The 15,908-nt window shown below is 43.2% G+C and overlaps 1 protein-coding gene across 1 annotated transcript in view; it reads left to right on the plus strand.

Moving 5' to 3' along the window:
* Positions 1-15,908, plus strand: part of SLC9A2 (solute carrier family 9 member A2) — a 91,286-nt gene that overhangs the window by 17,260 nt on the left and 58,118 nt on the right. Inside the window, exon 2 of the mRNA XM_019969840.2 lies at positions 11,262-11,725. Within this exon, the coding sequence (XP_019825399.2) occupies positions 11,262-11,725 (464 nt within the window). The remainder of the gene's footprint in view (positions 1-11,261; positions 11,726-15,908) is intronic.

Raw genomic sequence — 15,908 nt, forward strand, 5'->3', positions numbered from 1 at the left:
GCATGGCAACCCACTCCAGTATTTTTGCCTGGAGAATTCCACAGATGGAGAGGAGCCTGGCGGGCTACAGTTCATGTGGTCACAAAGGGGTGGACACAACTGAAATGACTTAGCGTGCACACGACCCTCTCTATCACCAGCATCCTCAGGCAGAATCGCATATTGGCTGAGTGTACATTTTCTCTAAGAAAACACTAAAATGGTGAGGAGGAGGAACGATGAGAAATCCCAGCCCAGCCCCCTCTTTCCTATCTGACTGGAGTTTCCATTGTGCTGGATGGGGAAGGATACCGTTGGTACCAGCTGTTCTCACTTGGGAGAATGAGCATCCTTCTTTGAGACTTCTCTGGTGAACTATCTGGAAGGCAGGGAGGATGCTGCCTCTAGCTTGAGCTTATGTTTTTCAGGGAATTAGAAAACACATACGCCTGCACGCAAGCTCCAGCCCCAGTCCCTCTGCGCCCTGTGGCCCCGGCTGAGTTTCTGCAGAGCTCTGTGTCACTATCTGACAGATGGCTGTTTATTGGCTAGGCTGGACTCAGTGTCCTTCCCTCCTCAGGGTACAGTCTCCTGAGATGGAAACCATGTATCTTTGTGTTTGTCTACCTCTGTGGAGCTTGGTGTGTTCAGAGATAAAACTTAGGATGTCTACATTGTTTTATATTTTCAGTTGTTTCACATCTATCATCCATGTTGCTTTTCCTGGAAGTCTTTATTGTGTTTTATCTTATTCTTAACCTGTCTCAAGAGTGCTACTGGTTTTGCCGAAAGGACTGGTTGATTGGATAGTTAATGTATGTATTGAATGACCTCACTCACTCCCCAGCGATTTTGTTTGTTTGCTGTTTTTTTTTCATTTGATCTTGCTGTTTTCACTTCTGAGTTTTGAAGTCCCTGACACCAGGGGAGTTGTTGCTAATTCTAAATCTGTGGACGAAAGTGCATCACTGGCAGGACTCCAGTCTTCCATTTCCCCTCTCAGTGTGTTAGTAGGTTGGACTGCTATTTTGATGAAACATAATATATGAAGAAGGTGGAGCGGTAAGACTCTACATAAGGATCCTTAAGATGCAAACGTCTTGATGTTCCTTGAAACCCTGGCGGTCTTTGCAATGAAAGGCAAATGGTATGGCACTTGGTTGTGCAAAGAGCTGGTAAAAATCCGAAGCCAGAGAGGAGGCAAAGTAGATGAATGTGCTATGATTCTAGATGGTTTGGAAAATAGTGTAATTTACCAAATAGGGAAGTCTCTTAGTTTAGCCCAAGGCTCCAGTGTACCCATAGGTCCCCACCATGCAAATCACTGGTGATTGAATACGAGCAACCACTTGATTGAAAAATGAAATCAGGGAGCAATTACTGGCAATTGTGGATTCCTTTCCTACCTTTTGATCTACTTATTTTAAGCAAGTGGTCAGTTTATTTAGAAGGCGGGCTCTTCAAGGATTAAAAACCAAACAGAAAATAAAACCCGGGCACAAGGTGGTTGGGTGGGTGGGGTAGGCTTCCTGAATAGCCTCGTAGAGCTTAACAATGACAGTGGGCAAACGGCAAAACCCAAAAGCAGCATCAATCATTTACTAACACATGGGCTGAAAGACAAATGCCAGGATTTAACATCTAACCCACGGGGGTTAAAATAAAAATTGCTTTCAGCTGTTGGCCTGCACGGACAGTTTTGAATCTAGGTTACAGAATCTTATCACCTCTCCCCCAGCCCAGAGCTTCCTCCCTCTGTGCTCCGGTCTAGCAGGCTCTGCAAAGGGTCTGTTCTGTAAACAGTCACCAGAACTTACTAAGTCCCTGAATTCTGAAATTCCCCCTACACAATCACTGCACACTGGAAAGTCTTTACCATCAGAATGATTTGTTCAGACCTGATCCTTTCTTGATCATCCCCCTTCTATCACTAAAATGGAAAATGAAGAAAAAGGAAAAGAGAAAAATGAGGGTCCAGAGTCACAAGGAGATGAAACTCAGTAAAATTAAAGATGTGGAGGGACTTGCCTGGTGGTCCAGTGGCTAAGACCCTGTGTTCCCAATGCAGGGGGCCCAGGTTCAATCCTGGTTGGGGAACTAGATCCCGCATGCGGTAACTGAGGAACCTATATACCATGACTAAGACCTGGCACAGTCCGGTAAATAAATATTAAAAAAAAATGCCCAGCATAGAATAAGGGCTTTGGGATCTGCTTCATAGCCATACAGTGTAAGTGGGCAGGCAGAATGAATGCAGAGCACGTTCTGTGATGACTTAGTGCTGCGGTTCACATGAAACATAACCTGAAGACTTGTCTAAATAAGAATACTCAGTGTGGCCAGGGCTCACACTCAGCGTTTTGCCATCAGGGATCCTGTTTCCTACCTGGCTGTGTTAGAAAGCCCCTGGATCAGTTTACTTGGTGTTGGGAGGCATGTATTTCATCCCAGGGCATTGCATCTGCAGAAATACTTTGTCCAGTGTCACTTATTTCCTGGGGCAGAGCTGCTGCCTTGGTGGGCTCTGTGTACTCAGTCCCTTCAGTCGTGTCCAACTCTTGGAGACTCTGGACTTCAGCCTGCCAGGCTTCTCTGTCCATGGGATTCTCCAGGCAAGAATACTGGAGTGGGTAGCCATTCCCTCTCCAGGGACTCTTCCCACCTCAGGGATCGAATCCGTGTCTCCTGCATCGGCAGGTGGATTCTTTACTGCTGAGCCACCAGGGAAGCCAAGTGGGCTGTGGGGTGGTCGTCTCCAGGCTGTCTGCATGGTGCGGGCTGTGTCTTCCACCTCGACTGCATTTTGCTCACAGAGTATTTTGCCGAATTGATATGATACAAGCCTCACATTGTTCCTCTGTTGGCTGTCCTAGACCCTGAGTGTGCTGATAGCAAGAACTGAACATCCTTGGGACCCATCCCCCTGTCCCCTCCCAGCTGTAGCTTCAAAAAGGAGAATGTGACCCATTACCAGGGCATTCTAAGTAATCTACTTCCTTGGCAGGAAGTAATCAAGGCTTTCAAGTACATAATTGGTTTCGGTTTTTTGAAAACTAGTTAGTGGTAAACAATTGAATATAAAATTCAAAACCATGAATAACTCTAAGTGAGAAATGAGAAATAGGATTATAGAAAAGTACAGTGTGTGTGTATTTGTTTATCTATTTACCATTTCTTTACTGTCTTCTCTTTCCTCCAACTTCAAGGACAATTCTTATCTTGGAAAGGAAGAGATCAATTTGCTTTTGACAAGATCATTATATAAAATGTGTACTTTACATAGACTCTATTAGCTGTCTCTTTCATGTCAGTCTCTTGGACAATTCCTGGACAAAGAGTGACCCCCTTGGACTACAGAGGTAGCCCTCTAGCAGATGTGGCCCAAGCTTGTCCCTTCATTGGAATAGATTTTAAAGAGATTCTAGAGGGTTCTAGAAATACCACAAGGCACAGAATGAGGGGGCTGTATCAGTGGACTATTTATTTTGCCCTGTGGTTCCTGAGTTCACCACCATGGTTTAGCCACTTTAGCAGCCCAGAGAACTTCCCTTGTGACCTGCCTGCCCTGGACTGATTGGGGCAGCAGAAGCGTGGCCGCCCCCCCCCCCGGCCCTGGGTGTGTCTGCTAGCCCCGCACCCCCAGGACCTGTGATCCAAGGGATCCAGTTCCAGGAGCATCTTCCTGGCCACCCTAGCCCTGGTCAGAGCCTGGTTCCTCCCAGGCACCTCCAAGGTTGGGGCCGAAGAACTCTGTCATTTGAAGGAATAGCTTGTTATTGTTTTCAATTTGTGATTTTTCTTGAAATCCAGAGAAATAATAGTCTTTATATATACATACATATGGGCTTCCCATATGGCTCAGTGGTAAAGAATCTGCCTGCCAAGCAGAAGACATGGGTTCAGTCCCTGGGTCAGGAAGATCCCCTGGAGGAGGGAATGACAATGCACTCCAGTATTCTTGCCTGGGCAGTCCTGTGGGCAGAGGAGCCTGGCGGCCTACAGTCTATGCAGTTGCAAAAGTCAGACATGTGTGAGCAACTGAGCCTGCACCCATGGCTAAAAAGAACAGTGAGGAGAAATAGAATAAAAGTTTCCCCTGGCCCCTCCCAACCTCATCTTCATTACAGTCTTAGTTGCGTCTTAAGACTGACTTTTGGAATTGAGCTGTTGACAGGTGGCAGACAGGGTGGCCCTAGTGGTGCATGAGTAGGGAGGGCACTGGTGAGATGTGAGTAGGGAGGCAGGGATGGGGGAAGCTGGCAGGTGAGCTGGAGGGCCACTACTTGCCTTGGCTAAAGCTAGTTGTCCCCCTGAACACATTGATATGGGTGAGGGACAGAGGGCCCAGTCTGCTGATTTTCCAGGATAAACCAGACAAGAGAATTTCTACCTGCAAACTCAATTTCCAGATATTAGCTCAATATTTTAGAACATCAGATGAACAAAACAAAATAGCCCTGAAGGCCATGATAGCCCATGGCCTGTCAGTTTGCAACCTCTGGTCCAGACTTTTTCATGTTACATGAAGTTTTGTCTATTGTCTGGGACAGTTAGGGTTACTTGGAATTTGTTGTGTATTCAACTTCAGTCAGTCGGTCAGTCAGTTCAGTCGCTCAGTCGTGTCTGATTCTTTGCAACCCCATGAATCGCAGCACGCCAGGCCTCCCTGTCCATCACCAGCTCCCGGAATTCACTCAAACTCAGGTCCATCGAGTCAGCGATGCCATCCAGCCATCTCATCCTCTGTCGTCCCCCTTTCCTCCTGCCCCCAATCCCTCCCAGCATCAGAGTCTTTTCCAATGAGTCAACTCTTTGCATGAGGTGGCCCAAGTACTGGAGTTTCAGCTTTACCATCATTCCTTCCAAAGAAATCCCAGGGCTGATCTCCTTCAGAATGGACTGGTTGGATCTCCTTGCAGTCCAAGGGACTCTCAAGAGTCTTCTCCAACACCACAGTTCAAAAGCATCAATTCTTCGGTGCTCAGCTTTCTTCACAGTCCAACTTTCACATCCATACATGACCACTGGAAAAACCATAGCCTTGACTAGACGGACCTTTGTTGGCAAAGTAATGTCTCTGCTTTTGAATATGCTATCTAGGTTGGTCATAACTTTTCTTCCAAGGAATAAGTGTCTTTTAATTTCATGGCTGCAGTCACCATCTGCAGTGATTTTGGAGCCCCCAAAAATATAGTCTGACACTGTTTCCACTGTTTCCCCATCTATTTCCCATGAAGTGATGGGACCAGATGCCATGATCTTAGTTTTCTGAATGTTGAGCTTTAAGCCAACTTTTTCACTCTCCTCTTTCACTTTCTTTTTTTTTTTAAATTTTATTTTATTTTTAAACTTTACATAATTGTATTAGTTTTGCCAAATATCAAAATGAATCCGCCACAGGTATACATGTGTTCCCCATCCTGAACCCTCCTCCCTCCTCCCTCCGCATACCATCCCTCTGGGTCGTCCCAGTGCACTAGCCCCAAGCATCCAGTATCGTGCATCGAACCTGGACTGGCAACTCGTTTCATACATGGTATTTTACATGTTTCAATGCCATTCTCCCAAATCTTCCCACCCTCTCCCTCTCCCACAGAGTCCATAAGACTGTTCTATACATCAGTGTCTCTTTTGCTGTCTCTTTCATCAAGAGGCTTTTTAGTTTCTCTTCACTTTCTGCCATAAGGGTGGTGTCATCTGCATATCTGAGGTTATTGATATTTCTCCCGGCAATCTTGATTCCAGCTTGTGCTTCTTCCAGCCCAGCATTTCTCATGATGTACTCTGCATATAAGTTAAATAAGCAGGGTGACAATACACAGCCTTGATGTACTCCTTTTCCTATTTGGAACCAGTCTGTTGTTCCATGTCTAGTTCTAACTGTTGCTTCCTGACCTACATATAGGTTTCTCAAGAGGCAGGTCTGGTATTCCCATCTCTTTCAGAATTTTCCACAGTTTATTGTGATCCACACAGTCAAAGGCTTTGGCGTAGTCAATAAAGCAGAAATAGATGTTTTTCTGGAACTCTCTTGCTTTTTCCATGATCCAGCGGATGTTGGCAATTTGATCTCTGGTTCCTCCGCCTTCTCTAAAATGAGCTTGAACATCGAAGTTCATGGTTCACGTATTGCTGGAGAAGCCTGGCTTGGAGAATGTTGAGCATTACTTTACTAGCATGTGAGATGAGTGCAATTGTGCGGTAGTTTGAGCATTCTTTGGCATTGCCTTTCTTTGGGATTGGAATGAAAACTGACCTTTTCCAGTCCTGTGGCCACTGCTGAGTTTTCCAAATTTGCTGGCATATTGAGTACAGCACTTTCACAGCATCATCTTTCAGGATTTGAAATAGTTCAACTGGAATTCCATCACCAGTTGGTAGCTAGTGGTAGCTTTGTTCTTAGTGATGCTTTCTGAGGCCCACTTGACTTCACATTCCAGGATGTCTGGCTCTAGGTGAGCGATCATACCATCGTGATTATCTGGGTCGTGAAGATCTTTTTTGCACAGTTCTTCTGTGTGTTCTTGCCACCTCTTCTTAATATCTTCTGCTTCTGTTAGGTCCATACCATTTCTGTCCTTTATCGAGCCCATCTTTGCATGAAATGTTCCCTTGATATCTCTAATTTTCTTGAAGAGATCTCTAATCTTTCCCATTCTGTTGTTTTCCTCTATTTCTTTGCATTGATTCAACGTAATAATAATCAAAATGAGTGCCATTCTCAGAGTGGGATCATGTTACAAAGAGAGAAATAAGTCAGTACAGATGGTGACATACTCTTACCATTGATGAAAATGGGAAGTTGTTATGGAATTTGTGTGTGAGACATTTTCATGTTTTACCCTTTGAATAAGGACCCTGTGCATACAAACAGTGCTGGGGTGGCCATCGAGAGGCCAGCACGTCCTTCTTATGCCTCTGACACTTGGTTGACCATTAGACCTTTTAAGTTACAATTTGGCGACATCAAGTACATTCACGATTTTGTGCCACCATCACACTTCCAGAACTTTTGCATCTTCTCAAGCAGAAACTCTGCATGTCAACCAATGAGTCCTCGCCTCTCTCCTCCCAGCCTTGGGTAACCTCTATTCTGCTTTCTGTCTCCATGAAATCGACTGTTTAATGTAGTCAATATCAGTTGAATCATGCAGTATTTGCTCTTTTGTGTTTGGAGACAGTAAAGATATTACTTTTACAGTGTAGGAGAAGGAAATGGCAACCCACTCCAGTATTCTTGCCTGGAAAATCCCACGGACAGAGGAGCCTAGTCGGCTACAGTCCATGAGGTTGCAAAGAGTCGGACACGACTGAGCAACTTCATTTTCACTTTCATACAACCTTAACAAAATTGAGACAGGTGCAAATAAACCTTTAGTGTAATCAGATATAAACCAGTGGGCCGTGCATTCCACTGGGAAATAAAAGAGAAAAGTTAAAGGTTAAAGAAGACAGAAAAGTTGGAAGTAGGAAAGTGATTGTTGTTCAGTTGCTAAGTTGTGTCCAGCTCTTTGCAACCCAACCCCATGGACTGTTGCACGCCAGGCTTCTCTGTACTCAGCTATCTCCCTGAGTTTGCTCAAATTCATGTCCAGTGAGTGGGTGATGCTGTCTAACCATCTCATTCTTACATACTTAGGGGTGAATTTTCTAGGTCAAATGATGTCTTTGTTTATCTTTTTGAGGAACTTCCAGACTATTTTCCAAAATGGCTGCACAACTCATATTCTCACTGTCGTATAAGGGTTCTGATTTCTCCACACCCACAAAAACATTTGTTATTTTCTGTCTTTTTGATTATAGCCATCTTGGTGGGTGTGAGACCCATAGATTAATTAGAAGTGAGTTGTTAGGTCTCCAAGTTTAGAGATTTTTTTAATTTTCCATATTTTACTGATTTCCATTTTGACTCCATTGTGATCAAAGAATATATTCTATATTATTTCAGTTCTTTTAAATTTAATTTTTTTGACATTTATGTCCCAGGAAATGTTCTGTCTTGGTATATCCTCTGTGGATTCTTGGAAAGAATGTGTATCTATCTGCTTTTGTTGGTTGGTCTTCTGTAGCAGTGGTCTAAAATCTTTTGGCACTAGGGACCAATTTCCTGGAAGACAATTTTTCCATGGACTGAGGACGGGGGGATGGTTTTGGGGTGATTCAATGCACATTTATTATGCATTTTATTTCTAGTGTTGTTACATCAGCTCCACCTCAGATCATCAGGCATTAGATCCCAGAGGTTGGGGACCTCTGTTCTATAGGATTAGATCCTGTTGGCTGTTGATCTAGCAATTATTGAGAGAGGAAGTATTGAAGTTATTAATTCTCCTTTCAATTCCATCAGTTTTTGTCTCGTATGTTTTATAGTTCTGTTGTTTGGTGCATATGCATTTCGACTTGCCATGTTTTCTTGGTAGATTGACCCATTTTATAATTATCCAATGTCCCTCCCTGTCTCTGGGAAATTTCTTTGCTCTGAAGCTTACTTTATTGGATATTAGCCAATCCCATTTTCTTTTGATCTTTTGATTAATATTTTTATGACGTATTCCCTGGTGGCTTATACTGTAAAGAATCTGCCTGCCATGCAGGGGACCTGGTTTAGTCCCTGGGTCGGGAAGAGCCCCTGGAGAAGAAGATGGCAACCCACTCCAGCATTCTCGCCTGGAGAATCCCATGGACAGAAGAGCCTGGTGGGCTACAGCCCATACAGCAAAGAGCTGTATACAACTAACCCTGAATGACTGACTATACGACTAACACGTAATGATGTAACTCTTTCCATTCTTTAATTTTCAACCTGCCTACCCCACTGCATATGGAGTAAAAGTTTTTTAAAGACAACATATGGTTAGGTCATGCTTTTTATTATATTCTGCTCACAGCTGTCTTTTAATTGATGCATTTAGATAACCTACATTTTTTGGTAACTATTGGTGTGTCTGTGCTGTTTGAGATTTTAAAAATCTGCCACTTTTTTTTTTCCTCTCTGTTTACTCTCTGCTCTTCATCTCTCTGTTTTCTTTTTCTGTCTTCCTGTGGGTTACTTGAACACTTTTTGTAACTCCATTTCCATCTATTGATAGTGTTTTTGAGCTTTGTATAGCTTTTTTTTTTTTTTAGTGATTCCTCCAAGTATTATATCATATATTGATATATATACATATATATGTATATTTACAAAGTGTAGATACATATAGCTAATAACAGCTTACTGTTGTTATCACTTACCCCTGTGAGTGTAGAAACCTTTCTCCCGAATTTTTTTTTTTTTTTTACTTTCCCCACTTATAGTCGTCTTAAACATTTTCTCTATATACATTGAGAACCACATCAGACAGTGTTGTAATTTTGGCTTCAGTGGCCAAGCTGAATTTAGAAAATTCAAGGGGAGAAAGAAAACGTATTGAATTTGCTTGTATTTTCACTCTTTCCCTCTGTTTTCTTAATCCTTGATGTTCCAAAATTCCATTGCTTTCCATTTTGAGGATTTCCTTTAGCCATTATTTTAGGGCAGGTCTGCTGGCAACACATTTTTCTTAGTTTTTCTTCAAATGAGAATGTTTTGATTTCTTTTTCATTACCAAAGGGTGGTCTCACTGGATATAGAATTGTGGGTTGGCATTTATTTTTTTAACACTGTGCCTTAACAATTTTCGAAGAGAAATCTGCTCAAATTCTGTTTTCTCACCCATAGGTAAGGTGTCCTTTCACTATCTACTATCAAGATTTTTTTTCTTCTGTATTTTCAGAAGTTTGAGTATACTTTCTCTGGAAGTGGGTTTCTTTGGGTTTCTCCTGTATGGGTCTCACTCATCTTCTTGATTCTGTAGGTTTATATTTTATGCCCTGGGTTCCCTGGTGGCTGCCCGCAATGTTGGAGACCTGGGTTGGATCCCTTGGTTGGGAAGATCCCCTGGAGGAGGGCATGGCAACCCACTCCAATATCCTTGCCGGGAAAATCCCCATGGACAGAGGAGCCTAGTGGGCTCCAGTCCACGGGGTCACAAAGAGTCAGACACGACTGGGCGACTAAGCACACGTATTTTGGGCCAAATTTTGGAAGGTTTTAGCCGTTATTTCTTGAGTAGTTTTCCACTTCCACCCTTTTCCTTTTCTCTTTCTGAAACTCTAATGACATGAATGTTGAGTCTTTTGCTACAGATTTTCAGGTCTCTCACGTTAAAAAAAAAAAAGAAGTCTGTTTTCTCACTGTCATTCAGATTGGTTAATTTCTCTCATTTGATCTTCTAGTTTATTAATTCTTTTCTGTTTACTAATTCATACTTCCAGTTTATTAATAATCTGCTTTTGAGCCAATACAATTTAATTTTTAAAGACTTCAATTGTTATATTCTTCAATTCTAAAATCTCCATAGGGTTTTTCTTTGTATCATGTATTTCCCTACTCAAGTTTAAAATTTCTTTTCTCAGGCTTCCCATTTTTTAAATTTGTTTCCGGTGTAATTGTCATTACTCATGCAACATTTTTATCATGGCAGTATTAACGTTTCTGTCAGATGAATCTAACATCTCTGCCATTATGATGGTATCTTTTTAAAAATTATTATTATTCAGCTTGCCATCTTCTTGGTTCCTGGTATGATGAATGACTTCCTGTTGGAACACAGGCATTTGGGGTATTATGAGACCAAAGGTCTTATTTATACCTTCTGTTTTAGGTGGCTTCTTATGGCACCACTCTGGTTGGGGTATGATGGGGAAGGGCTACCTTATCATTACTGCCAGGTAGGCGTAGATTTTCAAGTTCCCCACTTCGTTTCCATTGCCCACTGAGGGTCTGCTCATCACTGCTGCATGGCCATGGGAGTCCCTGGTCCTCACTAGGTCTACACTGATACTATTTATTTTTAGAGTTAAATTCTCTTATTTGCTCTTTGTCCATTAGAATTATCATGCAGTAATAGCAGCTTGTTGATGTGTCTGATCAAAATGGTATTTTCTCACTGTTTCTGTTGCATATTGCAATTTTATTTTAAGAAATGTATATTTGATTGCTATGTGAATTAAGATACCTACATAGGGATACTTTTGTGACCCTATGGCCCACCAGACTCCTTTGTCCATGGGATTTCCCAGGCAACAATACTGGAGTGAGTTGCCATTTCCTTCTCCAGGGGATCTTCCCAACCCAGGGATCAAACCTGCGTCTCCTGAGTCTCTTGCATTGGCAGGCAGATTCTTTACCACTGTGCCACCTGGGAAGTCCCCATAATTCCTATATAACCCAAATTTTGTCCCTGTGTTTTCCTGAACAGGATTCCATCTGTATCACAAGCTTCCTACCATAGTGCCTGAGAGCTGCCTGCTCATCATGGTGGGACTTCTGCTAGGGGGGATTATCTTTGGAGTGGATGAGAAGTCCCCCCCGGCCATGAAGACTGATGTGTTTTTCTTGTACCTCCTCCCACCCATCGTGCTGGACGCGGGCTATTTCATGCCCACCCGCCCGTTCTTTGAGAACATTGGCACCATCTTCTGGTACGCTGTGGTCGGCACACTCTGGAATTCCATTGGCATTGGGGTGTCGCTGTTTGGGATCTGCCAGATCGAAGCCTTTGGCCTGAGTGACATCACTTTGCTCCAGAATCTCCTCTTCGGCAGCTTAATCTCGGCTGTGGACCCTGTGGCCGTGCTTGCCGTCTTTGAGAACATCCACGTCAACGAGCAGCTCTACATCCTGGTCTTTGGAGAGTCCCTGCTGAACGATGCCGTGACAGTGGTGAGTAACAAGCTCCTGCAGTGTCGCTCCACCAGGCAGGGGCCCCACCTACTGGTCCTGTGCACAGAGTGGGCATCTGAATGGTCCCCAGCCCTAGTGCTGGGAAGGGCCCCTTGCTTGGTTCCAGACTCTGTTCTCACTGTCTTAAAATTCTCAATACCTTTATTATTTGTTATTTATTCATGGACTTCCCCGGGTGGCTCAGTGGTAAAGAATTTGCCTGCCAATGCAGGAGACACAGGTTTGATCCCTGGGTCAGGAAGATCCTCTGGAGAAGGGAATGGCAACCCACTCCAGTACTCTTGCCTGGAGAATCCCATGAATCCTCCCACCAGGAGGATCCTGGTGGGCTACAGTCCATGGGGTCTCAAAGAGTTGGACACGACTGAGTGACTAAACAACAATAGCAACAACAACGATTTATTTGTGATTATATAAAGGCACCTCATCTTCATTTGCCTGGATCACACCAGCTGTGTGGCTCATCCTGTTTGCACAGCTTCGCTGCTGCCAGAGGAGCTTCACCATGACTATGAGCTGTGTATACTGGGGTTTCTCACTGGAAGTTTCAGCAACAATGGTCTTTGATCATAATTCAAAGGACTCAAGAGTGGGTAGCCATTCTCTTCTCTAGGGGATCTTCCCGACCCAAGGGCTGAACCTGGGTCTCCTGCATCACAGGAAGATTCTTTACCATCTGAGCCACCAGAGAAGCCTGTGACATGTGTTGTACAAGTGAAATGGTCAAGCCCTCTGAATGCCGCTCTCCATCTGTGGATGCTGTGTTTTTTATTTCCTGATTTGAAGCAAAGTTTTTATTACCCAACTCATTTCCTTTTCCTACTCAGCTGGCAGACTTTGGGTCCTCATTTTTCCGTGGGTGGGTATTAATTCAGAAAATGCAAATTGTTTTTAATTCTCACTAATTGATACATAATTAGAGTCAGAGGCTCTTATGAGCTTAATGTGAGCAGAATTGACCTGCTTCCCGAGCTCAGGCAAGAAGCCTCTTTCCTCACCCACACAGCTGCACAGAGCTCCGCCACCAGTCAGGGACACTCAGGTGACCTTGGGTATGCTAACCAGTCAGTGAATGTTGGTGATGCTGTTTTGTTAGCCAGGGTTCTGTAGCAGAGATGGTGATAGGATCATAGTCAGTAACCTTTTGTGAATGTATATCTTGTGTCCAGAGTTTTTATAGCAGCCTATGAAATAGGTATTCTTTCCATTTTGCAGATAGGAAAATTGAGGGAAATATTAAGTAAAGTGTATTTAAGTAACTTAAGTAGGTTATTTTACCCCCTCTGTTAGTTCCTATCATTAAAATGGCATTCTTGATTTGTTTAAAAGTTCACATAGATTACAAGGAAAGAAAATCAGTTCCCTTCAGTTTTATTGTGTACCTGGAAAGAGTCCCTCCATCTGAGTTGGAGAGAGGGTCTTTTAAATAATATCTTTTCTAGTATGTTTGAGCTTCCCAGGTGGTAGAGTGGCCAGTAGTCCGCCAGCAATGCAGGAAACACAGGTTCGATCCCTGGGTCGGCAAGATCCTCTGATAAAGGAAATGACAACCTACTCCAGTGTTCTTGCCTGGGAAATCCCATGGACAGAGAGGAACCTGGTGGGCTACAGTCCATGGGGTCGCAAAGAGCTGGACACAACTGAGCGTGTGCGCGCGCACACACACACACGCACACAATATTTAGTATCCTGTGTGTAGGTCATGGGGCATCGGCTCTTCAAAGATAGGTTACTGTGATCAGCTTCAGAAGCAAACCGAGACTATCTTTTTAATAATTCAGTTAAAGTTTACAATAATATGACATCCAAAATAAAAGTTAGGATAGAAACCAACATTGTTCTCTGTTAACCTGTATTCACACCCTTGACCTGAATAAAATATCACCTTTAAGGCTATTCATTAACTCTGTGTGGATATTATTATGTAAAAATAATTTTCTGTTAAGGAAACCCCATTTTTAGAATGTTGTTCAGTTGTTAAGTCATGTCTGACTCTTTTGACCCAGTGACTGCAGCATACCAGGCTTCCCCGTGTCTCACTGTCTCCCAGAGTTTGCTCAAATTCATGTCCATTGAGTTGGTGATGCTGTCTAACCATCTCATAATTTTTAGAATAGCTGAGAGCTATTTTGAGACAGTGAAGTCACCTCATTCAAGTAACAAAATCCACTTCATTTATTCCATTATTCATTAATAGTGGTTAGTCATTCACTCACCAGTATTAAATTTTAAGTGGGAAACTGCCCTAATGATGAAGATGTTTTATGCTGTTGCTAAGTCGCTTCAGTCGTGTCCGACTCTGTGCGACCCATAGACGGCAGCCCACCAGGCTTCCCGTCCCTGGGATTCTCCAGGCAAGAACACTGGAGTGGGTTGCCGTTTCCTTCTCCAATGCATGAAAGTGAAAAGTGAAAGAGAAGTCGCTCAGTCGTGTCCAACTCTAGCGACCCCATGGACTGCAGCCTACAAGGCTCCTCCGTCCATGGGATTTTCTAGGCAAAAGTACTGGAGTGGGGTGCCACATTGGAAGATGTTTTATAACTCATTCTAATTTCTGGAGGCATCACGTTTTCCTTGCTGACTGATGTTCGATGTATACACTGTTACCAGGGAGACTGGAAATTTTAGTTGACAATCTTGGGTCTATTTAGTGTATAGAAAACCTCACCAAGAGATAATAGTATCCTGATGCATTACTTTTAGGAATAGGGGAGCATCATCAGGTCTGTTTCAGGATGACCTGCCACTTCTTTACACTGCTGTCCCTTCTCTTTTGAGATTTCACATTCAGTCACCTCAGTGGTCCAGTCTTTGAGAGTGTCAAGAATCAGACCTCATGGAGCGCCAGGCTGGGCTCCCTGTGTTATTCAGCAGCTTCCCACTAGCTTTCTATTTTACACATGATAGTGATACAGATCTATACTACTTTCTCTCTTTCCTTCCTCCACTGTGTCCACAAGTATGTTCTCTAGATTCCATAAATATGTGCTAATATGATCTAGAGGAGTTGGGATTGGGGGAGGGAAGGGAGGCTGAAGAGGGAGGTGATATATGTGTAATTGTGGCTGATTTGCGTTTTTCTATTGTAGAAACCATCACAGCATTGTAAAGCAGTTTTCCTCTGATTAAATAATAAAAAAAAAAGAATCAGATCTCACACAGATATAGAGAATGGATTTGTGAACACAACAGGAGAAGAAGGTGGGCTGGCTGAATAGTAGGTTGAATTAACCAGGTATTAGGAACAATTAGAAAATGATGTACAAAATTACAATTTTGCATCCCAGTCAGGTATCCTTAAAGAATTGAGGCAGAGATGTTGGGGGCTTTCCAGGTGGCTCAGTAGTAGAGAACCCACCTGCTAATGCAGGAGATGTGGGTTCAATCCCTGGGTGGGGAAGATCCTCTGGGGCAGGAAATGGCAACCCACTCCAGTGTTCTTGCCTTGGAAATCCCATGGACAGAGGAGTCTGGTGGGCTACAGTCCATGAGATCACAAAGAGTCGGACATGACTGAGCACAAGGAATGACTCAAAACAGAACATATCAAATGTTAATATATACAAGTATTTTTAAAATAATAACAATGAATAGAAACATTTGAAAGTACCCAGTTTTCACATTAGCCCATCTCAGAATTGAGCAAACAGGCACTCTTGGCTTTTCAGTTTTCTAAAAATACAGTTGTCAAGTTGAGGTCAGCTTTGCACAGACCAGCTAGAGACATAATTGTAGCCACATATGTAATATGTATACATATACTGTATATAAATTATAGCTTCAAAAGCACCTTTCTGTATAGATTCCTTTGTGGTAAAATGAAAAGATTTAACTGGAATGCACTCACCATGGGGTTATGGCTGGTTGTACCTAAAAGAATTTTATCTTGTGCTGATCGCTAGGTATCAGGTTCAGTGTACAACAGGCAGGAGGTTATGGAAAGCTCTCTCGTTGTCAAGGTAATGTCTCTACCTAAGATACTTTCTCCTAACGTGGTCCAGCATCCGAGGAAGTTGAATGATCAAACAGGAGCTTCTGCCAGCTCACTGAACGTGGGGAGCCCGTGACTCAGCCATACACTTTGGAAAACCTACAGGGATATGAAATACAGAATATGCATTAAATATCGTGATGGATGGGGCTGCCAGGAGAATCGCTTGGG

The sequence above is a fragment of the Bos indicus genome, chromosome 11, assembly GCF_029378745.1.
Source record: "Bos indicus isolate NIAB-ARS_2022 breed Sahiwal x Tharparkar chromosome 11, NIAB-ARS_B.indTharparkar_mat_pri_1.0, whole genome shotgun sequence".
Lineage (NCBI taxonomy): Eukaryota > Metazoa > Chordata > Mammalia > Artiodactyla > Bovidae > Bos > Bos indicus.